Source organism: Acanthopagrus latus, chromosome 15, assembly GCF_904848185.1.
Source record: "Acanthopagrus latus isolate v.2019 chromosome 15, fAcaLat1.1, whole genome shotgun sequence".
Lineage (NCBI taxonomy): Eukaryota > Metazoa > Chordata > Actinopteri > Spariformes > Sparidae > Acanthopagrus > Acanthopagrus latus.
In genome coordinates, this window is record NC_051053.1 from 27,800,314 (window position 1) to 27,818,574 (window position 18,261).

At 43.1% G+C, this 18,261-nt stretch overlaps 1 protein-coding gene across 2 annotated transcripts in view; it reads left to right on the plus strand.

Moving 5' to 3' along the window:
• Positions 1 to 14,156, plus strand: part of slc30a6 (solute carrier family 30 member 6) — an 80,686-nt gene extending 66,530 nt beyond the window's left edge. Inside the window, exons 15-16 of one of the 2 annotated variants that reach the window (XM_037123168.1) lie at positions 13,706 to 13,860; positions 14,034 to 14,156. In XM_037123168.1, coding sequence (XP_036979063.1) covers positions 13,706 to 13,843 — 138 coding nt within the window. In that variant the 3' untranslated portion in view covers positions 13,844 to 13,860; positions 14,034 to 14,156. Of the gene's footprint in view, positions 1 to 13,705; positions 13,861 to 14,009 lie in introns of both variants that reach the window. The other variant, XM_037123167.1, reaches the window with a different exon arrangement.
• The last annotated feature ends 4,105 nt before the right edge of the window (positions 14,157 to 18,261 follow it).

Sequence of the window (18,261 nt, forward strand, 5' to 3'; positions counted from 1 at the left end):
TTACTAAAGGCCTCGAGTTTGAACCCTGAATTAAAGTCGTTTGTTGCAGTTCGTCTGCCGTTAAATCTGACGTATAAACTTTATTTTCACTCTTTATTATATTTACTTTTATTAATTTATGTCTGAGCACAAAGAAGAAGAAGAAAAATAAAAGACTGAATAAAAAGACATGAGCTCACAGATATTAAAGAGGAAACTGAATCTGCGGCTCGTGAATCTCAAATATTTTGACATTAGACATATTTTAATCTGGAGACATGGCGGTGCCCCGCCCCCTCCGTTTGATTGACAGGTGGTCTCCAGGAAGTGCACCTGAGGACTTATCTGACCTGACAGACGTTTATCCAGCAAACCACAGACGAGCGAGCGATCTGATTGGTCGAGCTCAGTTTTCCAGAAAAACAAGAAGCAGACTGGAACCAGGAAGTTCGAGCTGCGACTGCATCGAGCTGCGAACAGCTTCAAAACACGAGACAGTCGACGTTTAACTGACAAATATATGTGAAGCTGCGCAACATGTAAATGATTATGATGATGAGACAGTCGTCTTCATGTCAGTGATCATTTAGAACAACAAAATCATGATTATCTTTGATATAATATCTGATTTCTGCAGGAATCGAAGAAAAAAACAAATCTTTAGTCCAAAGAAAACAAAATATCATCAAAAAGTCTTTTTAAATGTTCCTGTTTCTGAAAACTGAAACATTTTCCTGAGTCAAAAAAACTGCTGATGGATTTTATAAATTTAAAGGCAACAAACATCTTTAGAGATAAAATATATATAAGATAAACAAATGTGTTTTATTGAAAGAAATAAAGTATTATAATAATGAGTTGTTAAGAATAATGTGAGCAGAGATCATTAAACAGCCCCGAGACGACGTTAAAGCAGAACTTAATTTAAAAAAAGGAGAAATGTGGACGAGTTACACTCGATCAGAGGTGAAGTTATAATATTTTATTTAATTTTTTAAAGGAGCAAGTCAAATATTTTTAAAGATTTCCAGACTTATTCAGTCGACGAGTGATTTCATGTTTGTCGACTGTATTTTAAAAATGTTTTATAATTGAAACATTTAACTGCATCATTTGCTTTGAATGTAATTTTTTTTAAAATGACAATTCATTTGGTTTTGTTATTTTTTATTTAAATTAACAATTACAATCACTTTTTCACTTTAAAATAATTTTTTTTTTGCTGCTGTTGTTGAGCAGAAAAGTAAAAAAAAAACACACACACACTAATGGAAATGCAGCAAAATATATTTTTCTTATAATTATTTTAAAAATATAAATAACATTTGTTAAATTAGATAATTAGATGAAAATTTTCAGGTTAGAGATTAAAATTAAAGTAGCACAAAATTTTCACAGTGACATTTAAAAATGATAAAATTTGTATGCATTTTATTTTTTAAAATTTCCCTGATGTGTCTTTAATTCACTTCTGTCCAACAGAAACCTTGATTTTTATATCTTGTGTGATTAAAATTTGGACATTACTGAATTTAAATTTGAAGACGTATATCTGTTTTGATATTTTGATAGTTTAGGCCTCATGGTGATGTCGAGCAACACGATCAGTCACAGTGTGATGATGGAAACAAATGTAATGTATAATATAAATATCAGTTTTCTTGCTGCTGCAGGTTTAAATAAGATTTAACTGTTATTTTAACATGAATTCAGACGTTTCAGGAGCAAATTAAAAAAGAAACGCTGCAATAAAATCAATAAAATGCCGTTCGAGTGTCGCTGAATGTCTAAAGATACTAAACGTGACCTCACGTTTCTCTGAGAAACGGTTACACCAGATCTTTTTGTGTTTTGCCATGTCACAGAAATCAGACCAGCTGTGATATTATTGCTTGTGAGAGCGACGCGCAGGGTCAAGCCTTCATGTGCGACACCAAAACAAAGATGGAGGAGATGCTGTGAACCTTAACGCAGCGTCACACCAGCTCGACGCTGAAGACAGAGAGCTTCTTTCAGCAGACACAATAAAGAAGACAACCGTCAAGCTAATTTCCTGCTCAGTGTTTCTGCACTGAAGGTTCGGTGCCATGCTATCACCTACCTCCTGCAGCGTTAACGCGCCGTCGACCTCAGCGGCCATTTTGTGTCCTTGAACTGTTTCTCCTTCACAGTTTTCTGCTCCAACTTCAAGCTTCAAACTTTGGCAGATTGGAAGCAGCTTTGTGTTTTCACCTCGACCTTCTCTGTCGTCTGCAGGCTACAGAGCCGACACCTGCCCAGAAACACACCCCGGGAGAGAGAGTGTGTGTGTGTGTGTGTGTGTGTGTGTGTGTGTGTGTGTGTGGGGGGGGGGGGGGGTTCATGCCTGTCCTCCCCTCTCACCCTGACAGCCTCCTTTTCTTTTTGTTCTCTTACATTTTTTTAACCCAACTGTTTCCAACAGCTTCCACCAACCCGATGACCTCTCTGTTTATGGTACAGCAGCGGCCATCTTGTTTGAGGAGGCTGTGTGTGTGTGTGTGTGTGTGTGTGTGTGTGTGTGTGTGTGTGTGTGTGTTCGGGGGTGTTTTGTGCAGAAGCGTCGTCTATTGTTTGAGTCAGTTCTGATTTGATTAACAGTCCGTTGGTGGTCAGAGCTTCACTGGTCATTAATGGCTGGTACGACTGGAAACTCTGGCACACAGCCATTAATGTGTGTGTGTGTGTGTGTGTGTGTGTGTGTGTGTGTGTGTGTGTGTGTGTAACTTAATTGCGTGTTTCTTTGTGTTTCTCTCTTTTAATCAGAGTCGATAGTTGAATGTAAGAATGTGTGTGTAGGTCTCTGGTGAGTGAACTTACACACTGGTGTGCAAGTGACTGCAGTGTGTGTGTGTGTGTGTGTGTGTGTGTGTGTGTGTGTGTGTGTGTGTGTGTCAGAGAGGCTCTCGGGGTGGCAGTGTTGGTGTGTAGCTCCAGAATGTGGACAGCTTTTGGCTGAATTGTCATGAAATTTTAGTTCCCAACCCGTTTTTGTTCAGTCTGATGAACTCAAATTGCCCTTCATCTTCATCTTCATCTTCATCTTCATCATCTTCATCATCTTCATCATCATCAACAGCTCTGTTCCAGACATGCTCCTTTGAATTAATTCAGACTAGATGTTATTCAACTTTAATTATATTATGCAGTATTTTCAGACAACAGTAAATGTAGAGTTTGGTTGGTCAACTTTGGGTTTTTTTACGACAGAAATGAAACAAACAAAATTAAAACTTTGCCGAATTAGCTGTTAGCACTTCCTGTTAGCAGCGAACCTGTAGATGTGCAGACGACTGTGACTGGATCACTGTGATCCTGAAGAAAAGCTAACATGAAGTTTCTAAGGCAAGTTCTGCACAAGTTCTTAGCAGTCACCTGACTTTCATCATCACTTCATACTTTTGTGTGAACTGCTCCTTTAATTTCAGAAGGTAGCTTCATTTTTAGACTCAGTTTTTTTTTTTATTTTCAACCAATCATTTCTTCAGCTGCTCTACAGTATCTCCACGTGGCTCAGCAGAACTTCCCCCTGGGGTCCAAATCAGCTCAGAAACACCCAAAACAGTTGTTCAGTTCAGAGGTGCCGAACTTTTTTCTCTTGGTCGACCAAACCTGGAACTTAATGTTGCTCCACAGGGCAAAAGCAAGTAGTTGTTGTGTTGCATTGATACGTTTCAGAATTGTTTCTCAGATCCAATTTGATTTCTCTCGTTGCTGCTCAGAGCTTCTGTCGATCTCAGATCCCCTTAATTGACTGACTTAATACCTTCTCTGCTCAGATTACAGGAAAAACTAATTACTAGAGATTCTCTTCAAGTTATTACGTCTTTTATTGACACGTGCTTTACACTGCCGACTTTAATGTATTCATTCATATTCCACCATTACTGTCAGCAACAAGTAATGTCTCACAAAGTTAGAGTGCTGTTGTTGTCATTCAGCAAAGATAAAAGCAATCAACATGATTTACCAAAAAGATAATAATTTGTGTTCCTACATGTTTAAAGAGACGTTCTTATGTGTGTTTGTTTTAACATCTGGGCAGAATTAAACCCAGTGGCGAGCCAGCTGAAGACCACGGGCGCCACTTTGGTCCGCCCTGATTTAGTCCATTAAACATGAAAACGTGCTGCTTTCAAACTGTTCAGAAAACTATGGAAGCCCAGAGAGCCAAAGTGAGAGTTTTTTTCAGGATAATCGCTCTAATATCCTTATTTTTTTGACATCTATATAAAGGATGATGATAACGTGGATGTTCAATGAATTTTACACGTGTTTGGATAGACTGTAGAGACACGCTAGCTGTTTCCCTCTGCTGCCAGTCTTTATGCTAAGCTACGCTAAAAACATCCAGACTGTTGAACAATATAATTACAATACAGTCGTATTGTGTAGTTAACAGTAGTGTTGTGTTGTTTATTGTGTTGTTAACAGTAGTATTGTGTTGTTTATTGTGTAGTTAACAGTAGTGTTGTGTTGTTTATTGTGTAGTTAACAGTAGTATTGTGTTGTTTATTGTGTAGTTAACAGTAGTATTGTGTTGTTTATTGTGTAGTTAACAGTAGTATTGTGTTGTTTATTGTGTTGTTAACAGTAGTATTGTGTTGTTAACAGTAGTATTGTCATACCCTCAGTAGTATGTGTAGTTATTTTTAGCGTTGTGTTGTCCAGTTGTTGGTTCGTCTGTTTCTCCCCTCGAGGACTCATCTGTTATTTCTTGGCCTACAATTCTTCTTCTGTTTAGATAAGACATGCTGTGTGTCATCACACCACTGTGTGTGTGTGTGTGTGTGTGTGTGTGTGTGTGTTTCCTCCCCTTGGGGCTATGGTTAAGAACGTGTGTGCATGTTTATGTTGTGTGTTTGTTTTTATGTGTGTGTCCGACAGACACACTCGTCCTGGATCTGAGGCATCTGTGTCGTGTCTCCGGCTGTTTCGTGTTCAGCATAACTCAGTTTTCAGACTTCCTGATGAACCTGAACGCAGCTTGTTGCTCTCGCAGAGATTCGGCAGCAGTAACGTTTGCAGGATGTTCAGCAGTGTTGTTAACTGCAGATTGAGTCGTACTTACGTTAGTAATAGAAGCATCTTCTGGACAAAGTCTGTGTTGGTGGTAACAAACTACAGAAGTAGCATGCGTCAGTAATATATTACTTAAAGCAGTAGTGGAATAAAAACATTTCATTTTTTTTGTGACATTATTACAGTTTCTAATGTTACTGCCTGACATTAAGACCCACCTGGTTGCTGGCAGCTTGTTTGAACTCGTTGAGAGATGTGAGATAAGATAGATGTTTTTAGTTTTGTCAATGTAAACACGCTACACTGAGCAACACGCTACACTGAGCATCACGTTACACTGAGCATCACGCTACACTGAGCCACATGCTACACTGAGCAACATGCTACACTGAGCATCACGTTACACTGAGCAACACGCTACACTGAGCATCACGTTACACTGAGCCACATGCTACACTGAGCCACATGCTACACTGAGCAACACTGAGCAACATGCTACACTGAGCATCACGCTACACTGAGCAACACGTTACACTGAGCATCATGCTACACTGAGCAACATGCTACACTGAGCAACACTGAGCAACATGTTACACTGAGCCGCATGTTACACTGAGCAACACGCTACACTGAGCATCACGTTACACTGAGCAACATGCTACACTGAGCAACACTGAGCATCACGTTACACTGAGCATCACGTTACACTGAGCATCACGCTACACTGAGCAACACGTTACACTGAGCATCACGCTACACTGAGCAACACGTTACACTGAGCATCATGCTACACTGAGCAACACGCTACACTGAGCATCACGTTACACTGAGCATCACGCTACACTGAGCAACACGTTACACTGAGCATCACGCTACACTGAGCAACACGTTACACTGAGCAACATGCTACACTGAGCAACATGCTACACTGAGCAACATGCTACACTGAGCAACACTGAGCAACATGTTACACTGAGCATCACGCTACACTGAGCATCACGTTACACTGAGCATCACGCTACACTGAGCTAAAAACAAAACAGAAGAAACCGTAAAATGTTTCACAGTCAACAGCGAGCAGGTTACTCTGAGGCTGCAGCAGTGAAGATCAGCCTCCTACATTAATACTTGTCTTTCAGCAGTTACAGTTACATTATAAAGGAGTACATCACTTTCAAATTATTAGTAACTAATAATACGTAATTCATTACATGTTGGGTGTAACACTGATAATCTGCTGCTTTCTTCTGTTCCCTGGCTGTTCTGGTGTGTTTGTACGCAGATGATATTCTGCTTTATTTAAGTAACACTTCTGAATCCTTCTCTAACCTTGAGAAACATATACACGTGGTAAACATGCATGGTATCAATTAAATGTACAGAAAGATGAAGCCGTCTACTGGAGGTGTCAAACAGTCAGAAGCATTATTTTAGCGCCCTGCATACATGCTAGTTTTGGTGTAAGAGATATCGTAGTAAGAGCTGCATTTGTTGTTTTCTCATTGTTTGCAGCAGTAGAGCATCAGTGGCAGTGATGCAGCTGTATTAATCCACATCTTTGTGCTAACGTCAGTCCTCTAGATAAAGACAGTATATTCACAGTAAAGAGGATTATAGGGGTTTAAAACATTTGGGATTTATAAAAGTTAGACGAGTCAGAAAAAGTGAATTTTTTCCCAAATGTAAACCTCAGACCTGATTCCCTCTGTGATCCATGTACTTTAATCAGCACATGGTGGAGAGGTCAGTGTAATGAAGCGCGTATCTCAGTCTGAGATGAATAATCAGTCGCATTTTTCTTCATAAATCTGCTCGTTAACTGTTCTCAGTCTGCGATCATGTGACCTGTCAGCAACTCCTCAGCCCACACTTACTTTAAATATGCTGATGATCCAGCATTAGTGGGTTTTTAGAGTCTAACACTGCGTCCCTGGTCCTGAAAGGGAGATACAGGGTTTTATTAAATGGTGCACAGATAATTTCCTTGTGGTTAATGTGAAGAAAACAAAAGAGATGGTCATAGATTTTAATAAAAGAGGGAATTATAGTTCCGCCCTAGTTGGTAGATCGGATCTCAACAAACTGACATTCGATGAACGTACATGAAATAAGACCAAAACACTGCAGAAGAGGATGTTACAGATAGCTGCGTTCTTCCAGTGTTCACAGAACTCTCTTGCAGAGTGTCTTTTCCTTTGGCCTTTAGAAACGTGTTTATTCAGGATCAAAAGAAACTGCAACGAATAGTGAAGACAGCCAGCAGGATCACTGCAGCTGTTCAGGTATCTACCGCTCAGTTTAAAAAAGTCAGATCAGATCCTAAATGACTCATCCTGAACTGTCCCCAGTGTTCTTACTGTCTTGTTTTATCTCTTTAAGCTCTGTATTTAGGATTTTCTAACAGTATATTGTAATGTCACATGCAGTGTTGACCTCATGAAGGATTGGTGTGGGATGATAAAGTTTACCTTGACCTGTGAAACTGACCTCCTGCCGCTCGTTGTGATTGACAACCATCAGGACTGAAGTTTGAGGAGCTCTGATTGGAGGAAATGACTTCACAGTTTCCGTTGCGTCCCTGTGTGAGTGTGTGTGTCTCTATATTGTGTCTGTTTAATTTGATCTGGCTTCGTACAGAACAACAGCTGTGAGAACATGAATATTTAGTAGTTTCTCCATCTGCGTCACACATATTAATATACCGTCTGTGTGTACAGTAATAATCCTCCCGTCTCATTGATTGAGCTCTTCCTGCCCTCTGATTGTCATAGTTTCCAGATGTCTGATTATCAGTGAACGCTCCCTCTTCTCCTGATGACTCATCAGTTACCGAGCAGACTGTGAACTACAGCCTGCGTTCAATAAACAGACTCATCTCTCTGAATCACTCACGGTTTCTTATTTAAGATGTCAGACATCAGTAAACTTCACGTTCAGCTGTTTTTAAATCACAAAACAACACTTTAATTATCTCATATTTGTTTCTGTGGTGTGGTTCATGGGAAGGTTTTGTTTTATAGAGAAAAACAATAGTAGTTTTCGATGTGTACAGCTGACGTCTTCGTTTGAAGATTAATGGACACAAAACTGAAATAATGTCTGTAATCTTGAAGAAGGTAAAATGTGATTCTCCCAACAGAACACGTATTTAGCTTCATTTTTACAGTTTGTTCTAGAAAAATAAAATCCATACACATCTGTGAACCAACCAACACATCGACACTCCTCTGGTGAGTTTGTCATCGGTCCCCGGGCCTGTAAAGTTCTCCTGAGTCGGGCTGACCCGACCCGGAGTTCCAGCGTTTTTCCCCTGACCGAGCTGACCCGTTTTAAACGTATGTAAAAATGTTGGCTGTATAGATGACGATCAGCCTTTAATCTGCAGAGCGGATCTCTCCTGTATTACAGATGATTAGTTCTGCTTCCTGCAGCACTTTGTAACCAGAGACGACGGTTCTGGAAACATCGGCTGTAATTACACCCAGAAACGCCGCGGTCGTCTCAGGCCGCAGACGCATCAGGTTGCTCTCCGCAGGACGCGGCATGAAACCGAGAGCTGCGCTGTTTGAAAATGTTTGAAAATGTTTATTGAAAACAGCTTGTAAGATCCTGATCGGTGGACCACAGTAAATCCCTGCGGGACAGATGGTGATATTAATGCTCTCTGCTGTACGCCGCCCGCTGGAGCAGAAATGATAACTCCGTCCTGACGGGAACCGACAGAACCAGAAAGTCCAGTTTGTCCTCCTGAAATAAATATTTAATGATCTTTTGATTTTTTTTTTTCGGGATCAGAAACAGAAAGTGGCGTGATGTGACGGTTCTGATATCAGGAGCAGAACCGTATCATCAAAAGTGATGGGGATTCTGAAATATGATTGAAAGCTCCAGAACCGCTACTAAATGGACCTGGAGACGAGATTACTGTCAGTTTATTTCCTTCGAGGTCAAGAATCAATTCTGACTGCTCACAAGTCTGTAACTGGGCAGCTGATGAAGATCATGTGACATCACGACTGAAAGCTGTCCGGTTTTAAATAGAATTCGTAAAATTCTGCATGAAAGTGTGTAAAAACGTCTCGGGCTCGGTTCTACCTGTTGCTGGGTTCTATTCTCACGTCATCACAAACGTTTCCGACAGCGTTCTGACAGAAGTTGTTTCCTCAAGGTTTCATTTCTGCCGCTAGAACTTGAGGAGAGAGTCGGAGAGAGAGGAGGGAAGTCTGAGAACGAAACACAACGGGAAGAAAACTCAGCAGAGACTCTGGTTCTGGTTCTGGTTCTGGTTCTGGTTCTCTGTCTCCTGTCAACATTATGCTTCTGTCACAGTTTGAGGTTCTTCTGATCGACTGTATCTCAGATGAAATAATAATTCACTACGTTTATCTGACAGCTTTAGTTACTCGGATCGACCGATACGACTTTTTCAGAACTGATACTGATGATTATTAGAAAGAGACTGAAAACATATTTGGAGCCGATATATTAGAAATTAAACTCTGTGTCAATATTTAAATAACCACTGGTAGAATAAAACAATTTCTCTGTCCTGAAGTGTAATTTTCATGTACTTTACTTGAGTATTTAAATTTTCTGCCTTTGAAATTCAGTTACTAATTTCTGTTGTTCAGTGTTTGGAGTGTTTTTAGAAATCAGACTTTGTGTGACAGTTCGTTACGTCAGAGCACATTTTTAAATAAGTTTAATTTTTTCTGTGATCTGAAAAATCTGCCCTGATACTCCGTCTGCTCCTGACAGTTACTTAAAGAATGAAGACAAAAACACGTACAGAGTTTATAAAATATGATGTTTTGTTATGAATGAGTTTACTCGATCGTGTTCTGATCACAGCTGGAGTCTCGTTTCATGTAAAAACATCACGGTTCCTTTTTTTATGGATGGTTTTCAGCAGAGGATAAAATGATAATCAGAGGATGAATCCAGAGTAAAAATAATCAGGAGTGTCGCTCTGAAATAAAATAAAACAGTAGAATAGAATAAAATCCTGCTGCTGTGAGTCACATCAGGCAGAAGAGGACGACACAGATCTGAGTACGTCCTCCAGTCGAATCATTCGTCTGGATTTAAAGTCGCTGGATGTTTTTTGTTCTGCTGTTTTCATTCAGTCACTCAAACTGCAGCTTTAACTAATTTTATTCTGCAGCTCGTCCCAAACTTAAAGCCCGCTGAGTGTTTGCTTTGCAGGATAATAATAATAATACTGTCATGCGTTTATTCTTCGAGGATTATTCATCAGATTCATGCAGACTGTCGGCCGCTAATCTGACCGAGACGTCCTCCAGCTTACGGCCGTGTGATGAGTTTGTAAATTGGTTTAAAGAAAGAACGTTTGTAATGTTTGAAATTGAAAACATGAAATGTGTTCAGATTAGAGTGAGGCAGGTTAACAGGACGGACCTACAGATCCTTTAGGTTTCTGTTCGTCAGGAACACAAACACAGAAGACGACGTCACGTTTCAACCCACTGATTCAACATGAGACCAAACACCAGAGTCAATGTTGAAGTTTCTCTAGTTTCTGTAGGTTGGATTTTCTTTTCCTGCCTCTGTGCTGCCGCTCTGCTGAGGTTTTCTTGATGAGGGTTAGAAAACATCTTGATTTGGACTAAAATACCTGTTGGAAACGTCTCCAGGTGTCCTCGAAAAGGATCCAGTGGCGCTCGGCTCTGTCGGCTGTGATAAGGAGGCAAGGTGCCAGCGAAGACGCCGGCCGAGGAAACTGAACGAGCAAATCTCAGATCTTCTGCAGACAGACGCAGTGAGACAGTCGCTGATATCAGCCGTCAGTCGTCACCTTACAGCCAGGTGTTCTTCACGTTAGCTTAGCACTGTGACGGCGAGCTGAGTCTGGTTTGTAGTTTGCAGGAACGTTAACGTAACGTCTGACAAACTGTGACAGAAACCTGGGATTTGTGTGTTCTGGCGACGAGCTCGAGGTCGTGGGAGGCTCAGCTGATGTTAACGATAAATATGATAACTGCACAGGAACATGTTCTGTCTGACCGTCTGGTTCAGTGACGTCGGTCGTATCGAGGACTCGGACTGTTTCATAAGCAGTTAAAAGTTCTTTGTGTTTAATCTGTGTGTTGTTTCCGGTGAGGAGCTCTGAACGTCTCTCCTCGTCCTCCTCTTTGCCGTCAATCTTCTCGTCTTTCCTGGTCGTGTCAGAGAACATTGTGTCCTCTGCTTTATCCGCTGTTCTCAGTTGCCTCTTTAGTTTCCATCTGATTGAAAACACATCAGATGAGCTTTAAGCCTTTAACCCTCCGGGCCTACAGCGCCTGATGTATGTGGTGACATACGATCCATCTCACAACTGCTTCACTCCGCAGTAATCCACCGGAGAGACCAGCGCCGCCGCCGCCGCCGCCGCCGCCGCCGCCGCTGCTGTCCAGGGACAAACCTTTTAAAGTGCAGCTGATTCTAATGACGCAAATAAAAGATGGATATTAAGAATCGTTTACTGTCACGTCTGTTGTACATCGGAGGAAACAGCACAGCTTCCCCGGGTCGCCAGGTTTTGTTCCTCTGCACCTTGATCCGGGTCTCGGTGTACGATAACACCTGACCCCCCCGGGTCCAAATCCCACAGAGACACATCTGGACGACAGGCTGCATGTTTAAGAACATCACATGCAGCGTGTGCACACAGAACGCTGTGTACTGAACACACAGCGGGCCACGCAGTTCATGTGTGCGCTGACGGTTCTGGAGGATTTAATCTGGACGGAAGCATCAAATCCCGTCCTGCTCTGAGAGGAGCTGCGGCATAAACATGTACATATTTATAAATGATATACGATATAAATGCAGAATTAAATACGGGAAAATAAAACCTTAAAGGAACACTGCTGATATTCGTGTGTGGACATTTTTAAAATCACAAAAGGTTTTAAATAGTTCTGCAGAACACCTGAAACGTGTAACGATGTCAGGAGTAAAGGAGCAGTCTGTAGTTCTGTTGATGAGCAGAGAAAGATCCAGATTGGCAGATTTTAAACAAACTAGATAAACAAACTGACCTTAAAGGAGATTTAATGTGTTTGTATGTGGCGGACCCCGCCACCTTTCTGTCCTCACACAGACCTCTGGGACTGAGAACAGTTTGTTCATTCACAAACTTTGTATCGTGTCCTCATTAATTTTAGAAATAGTAAAAATTCAGAGTCTTAATTTCTTTTTTAAAATGACACACTGCTCCTTTAATACATTTACATAATATTTTTTAACAGAAAATGTAATTTAATTCTCCTTTTTTATGATTACACATATAATAAACTGTAAAACTAGAATTATTATTATATATATATTATTATTATATAATTATATTATTTATTACATTACTATTGTTTTTTATGGTTCATTAAAAAAATGCTTTATAATAATTAAGACAACCTGAGTGATTAACAAAATACAACTCAGTAATTTATACATTTTTTTAATCAATTTTATTTAATATTGTTTATTAATTTGCTCTCTACTTGTTTGATTTTAATGTAACTCTCCTGTGTGACTGTTCTGTTACCATGTTGATATTTACATTATTATTATCATTATAATTATTATTAAGACCACTTACATCTTTCTAACTTCTACAAAACTGCAAATTATATTTTTTATAATAATAATAATGATGATTATCCTCAGTAGGAGGTGAAAACCATGAAGGTGTGCTGAAACTGAAGCAGTGTGATAATTCCGTGCAGTAATCAGAGTAACGTTGTGATTCTAACAGTTAGAATGATTCTTTCTGGTACACTGAGCGGAACATCTGGTCCGCCGGGCTTCAGGCCACCAGACGTTTCTCGAGTCCGATTCTGAAATGTTAATGAAGAGAAAAACATCCGTCTCATCGGGCCGAGTCGCCCGTCTGCATGTCGGCGACGCGTCAGGTCCGATTCTGGCCGGGAAGCGCTGATGGTTCCTCGGCAGAGTTGTTCTGGGAGTTTGGAAACCGTGAGCAGAACCTCGTCTCTTCCTAACAGACCATCAACACACAGCCAGAGGTGAAGTCACTTTTATGGAAATGAGGAAGACGAGTGGAAGCAGGACGGAGGCCAAACCACCGGCAGACGGCCGGAGCGTGTTTGTTACAGGATATAATCCTCGTCAGCATCAGAGACCTGAACAGAACTTGTTCTGGATCCATCCAGCTAATAAACCCAGTCGGCAGAATAAATGCGGATGTTTATTTCTGCAAACCACAGAGACGCTGAACCTTCATGTTTCTTTATGTCCAAACTTTGTGTTTCTTTAGGTTTAGTTTTAAATACTACATTGTGACAGCGCTGTGTTTGTGCTCGGGTTCGTTTGAGGAACAGAACCAGCTGGTCAGAAATAAAGTCCGGACTTGTTGAAAGTCTTCCTGTGATTTTAAGCTCACAGACGTGACGCCGTCCTCTCAGACTCTCTAAGGTCTGATCACCAACATGATTCCACATGAATCGATCTGAATGTTTGATAAAAAAAACCTTTAAAGCTTTGAGAGTTCTGTTGCTCACAGAAGTCCAACCAGAACCAACACTGTCATCGTATCTGCATTAAAGTGAAATTGATCTTCTTCTTCTAAAGTTGTTGGAACCAAAACCTGAACCCAAACTTGGCAGCTTGACCTCGTTACAAGCAGAACATTTAACCCACATTGATGTCTCATTTCTGCCAACAGCAGGGCCGACCCGGCAGCTGGTCCCATGGAAACGGCTCAGCGGTCCCACTGACAGAGCAGGAGGGAGGCCCGTATAGAGATGTGACCAGGCGTGACGCCGACCCGCCCAAGACGAGCCCCCCGTCAGCCGGATCATGATCCCGGACCAGCAACAGGTTTGTCTCTGAAAACACAGTGAAACAAAGAAAATGTCTCTCATCCATCCGGTTGCAACTTGTCTCTCCAAAATGTGACTTTTATAAGACGTGCGTTCCCAAAACGATCCGTAAACTTCAGATCAGAACCTCATGATGGATCTCTGCAGGTCATCACTGCGTCTCCTCCTCAGACGTTCTAATCCAGGAGAAGTTAACATCCTCCACCTCTGCAGACGGACGAACAGACACCAATTAAGCAAAGGAAGAGGAAGTGGAGATGGACGGAGAAATGACAAGGAAGGTCGGCCGACAGAGCAGGAGGCAAAGGTCAGATCTGATGCAGCGTAGTGCTCAGGAACAAAACAAGAAAAGGCGAGTAGAGAAAGTTAGACTGAGAGAAAGAAGGACAAAGACAGGAATTAGAAAAACAGGCGGCAGAGGTCAAGCCTGACGCCTCGTAACGCACGGTGACTAAACTAAAAGACACGAAGAAGAGAAACGTGTTGGCGAGCGTCCAGACGCACCATTAGCAAAGTTAGCTCGGTCAGCGTAGCGTGACGACGATACGCCTTTAAAACTCTCACGTTTCACTCGCTGCACTGTCCCACCGTTCACCCGCTCGGTACGTCAGCGAGGAGACGCCTCAGTTACAGTTCAGACACGAAGAAGAACTTCAGGATCCGTGAGGGTCTGAAAGATGTGAAAAGCCTCAAGTGTTCAACGCACCACTTCACTCATATAATGTTATATTATTGAGGTGTGGACGTGATGACTGAGCGGGTGTTTAAAACATGCAGGCATGAATTATTGTGTTTTCTTTTTAAATGCACAGAGCGTCTTTAATTTACGAAACTTCCTCTGTAACAAAATCTGGTACAAGTTGAAAAGTGACACATCAGGACGTCGGTTCTGATCGTCCCTCTGATAGCAGATCAGAACCGTCCTGATGGATCTACTTCCTCTGTGTCTCACAAAACCTCCTGCTGCCTCAGATCCTCACTACAGCACCAAATGTGGATTAATCCGCCGCTGAGAATAGTCCCCGACTCGAGCCCGGTCTCCTCACAGTTACAGTCGGGTCACTTTATTTATAGAACTCGTCTGACGTGCAGTCCAGACTGTCGGGGAGTAATTTAATTTAATTTGAATTTCATGTATAACTCAGTGACGGGTTGTTTGAATGTTGTGGTCGGAGGCTTCAAACGTCCAAAAGCAGATTTCTCATCAGACGGGGGTCCGAGTTCTAATTTGTGTCAGTTCTGATGTGAATAGTTTGAGTACCTCTGTGTCCGAGGCTGGTTGTGACGGAGGTGGAGGAGGAGGAGGAGGAGGAGGTGGAGGAGGAGGTGGAGGAGGTGGAGGGGGAGGTGGAGGAGGTGGAGGAGGAGGGGGGGGTAGAGGAGGAGGAGGTGGAGGAGGTGGAGGAGGTGGAGGAGGTGGAGGAGGAGGTGGAGGGGGAGGTGGAGGAGGGGGAGGTGGAGGAGGGGAGGAGGAGGAGGAGGAGGAGGTGGAGGAGGAGGTGGAGGAGGTGAGGAGGAGGTGGAGGAGGTGGAGGGGGAGGTGGAGGGGGAGGAGGAGGTGGAGGAGGTGGAGGAGGGGGAGGTGGAGGAGGGGGAGGTAGAGGAGGAGGTGGAGGAGGAGGTAGAGGAGGAGGTGGAGGAGGAGGTGGAGGAGGTGGAGGAGGTGGAGGGGAGGAGGAGGTGGAGGGGGAGGTGGAGGAGGAGGAGGAGGTGGAGGAGGAGGAGGAGGAGGTGGAGGAGGTGGAGGAGGGGGAGGTGGAGGAGGGGGAGGTAGAGGAGGAGGTGGAGGAGGAGGTAGAGGAGGAGGTGGAGGAGGAGGAGGAGGAGGTGGAGGAGGTGGAGGGGGAGGTGGAGGAGGTGGAGGGGGAGGTGGAGGGGGAGTCCAGACTCCCTCCCAGCTTCCTTAGAACAACAGTGGCCTTTGATGGGAGCTGCTGAATAGCGGCGGGGCTGCACGCTGACACCCGGGGCCGAGGAACCAGCGACCAGCCGGGATTATTGTCAAAGCCCGCGACCTGTTTGCTTAACCTCCTCACCCGACCCCTGAGGAGAGGTCAAGGCAGCCGTCCGGACCTCCTCCTCCGCCTCTTCTTGTTCTCCTCCTTCAGTCTCCTCTCCTGCTGCTCCCTCCCGCTCTCTTTCAGCCTCATGAAAGCCCTCCTCCTCCCGCTTCCCACGCCACGTCGTTACCTCGATTACATCACACGTCATCAAGCACGCCAGGGATTTGGGCTGGTCAGGGTTCTCCCTCATGCCAGATGTATGGTCGACTATAGGAGAGAGAGTGTGTGTGTGTGTGTGTGTGTGTGTGTGTGTGTGTGTGTAATCCTAATCTCCAGTTTCTCCTCCTTCAGGGTTTAAACAGCCAAATTGTTGCTAAAAAGTGCCGCTGGAGATCAACACGTGGTTTAATGTTGGTTTTGTTCTCTGTGCTCCGACAGCAGGCAGCTCGTAGGACCGTGTTTATTAAGTTACTCTGCTGAGAGTACTCAGATTACTCTCTCACATCAAGATTAAATACTGTCGCAGCAAATGGACGAGCTGTTGAATCACGACTGCAGGAACTGGGCGGTTCTGTTCGGTCTGATTTTGATGGTTTCATGCTTCTCGTGTTGTTAACAGAGAACTAAAGTTTACGTAACGTCTGGACTCGATCCAGCTGTCGTTGGTCCATGTCGTGACACGGCGACGGTCGAGGATCACTGTGTGTTAATGACATCATTAACTACATCATCAGCTGCTCAGGCGAACAGTTGATGATGATGCATTCAGGGACATTTACATTTCATGTTGAGAGAGTTTTCAGTCCTTGTGTTCATTAACCCTGTGAACACAGTGACTGGACAGAGGAGAACAATATTCTATATATATATATATATATATATATATATATATGTTTAACCTGATTTATTCTGGGTTTGGATCGTGCTGCCTCTGATCTCTCTGTGAATGAACCAACTTCAAATATTGGACCTCTACAGTCTGTTGAGAGTTTTACACCAGAACTCTTTTTATTCTGGCTCGTTTATACTTTATTTAACGTTGATTTGTTTGGTGTCAGTGTGTGCACTCCTTCATCGCTCTGCTTTAGCCGTGCTAGCCATGCTAGCTGTGCTAACGCAGCTGTGAGCCGTGGCCAAAAGCAGATCTGAATGTTGGTACACAGGATTAGGCTGAGCAGTAAAGCCTCCTGTTCTCTGGCAGCATTATCCCTCAGGAGTGCCTAACATTAGTGACCTGTAAGCCTGTGTGTTGGATCGCAGCCACTGCAGGTTAATGAGCGGCAAACCGTGTTCTCGCAGCAGAGCTTTCTGATGATAGGTCGGGTTGTTCTGACCCACTGGCCAACAAATATTATCAGGACAGGTTGTGAGAAACCAACACGCCAACAGCTGGATCGAACAAACGTGGTTAAAGTTGTAAAACATTTGTAGTTTGCTCAGTTTTTAGGCACCAGAACTATTTGTTCAGGTTTATGAAGATATGTTCAATGTACTGTGTTGCAGAGATGTGTACTGAAGTTAGCATGCTAACCAGCTAGCCTCCTCACACCACTGTGTAGCTCAGAGACGACAGCCTGTAGTTTCAGCTGGGGATGGAAAAGCATCCAGTTCCTGTTTTATTTCTTTAATCACTTCTTCCTTTTGTCCTTTTCCCGTTGTGTCATTTGTTACTGAGTCCTTGTTCATCTGAACTTGTGTTTTCCTTGTTCTGCTGTCAGTTCATCTGTTCTGTTTACTTATATCAGTCCTGTGTTCTGGTGCTCGTTGGTTTGTACTTTATCTTTGTATTATTTGTACATCTTTAATTCCCAGATTGCTTTTTTCCTGCTTCTTCTTCTGTTGTTGTTGCCGTATTAAGACCTTAGCTCTGCTCCTGAAGTTCGTCTGAGTACGATGTTAGGATATTATCCTCCCGCCTGCCGTGTCTTCTCATCCCCGGAGTTACAGTCCTGGTCAGAGAGGCTGTAAATCGCCTCTGTATTTCCCCCCCGTCTTCAGAATGACCTGACTGTGATGCCTCTGCCAGCTAATGTAATGAGTGTGGTGATCACCACTCGTCAAGCTTCAGACTCACCTGACAGTAGGTGGAAACACGGCTGCTACACTTTGTTATCACTGTCACGGTGTTAGCTGCCACTTGTGCTCTTTAATGCCTGTTGGACTGATGCTTTAGCAAAGTCTTGGTTAGTTCCTCTTCCGTTCCCGTCTTTAAATCATCCTCCCACATTAAGCCTTCATCCTGGGCCTCTGTGTGCAGTGGATTATCCTCTGCAGTCTAACATTAGTGACCTGTAAGCTGGTGTGTTGGCACCCAAGTGGAGCTTCAGGTTCACAGTTAGCAAACGTACAATGCTGGATGATGGATTCCCTCCCAGTGAAGACACTCATGTTTCCAT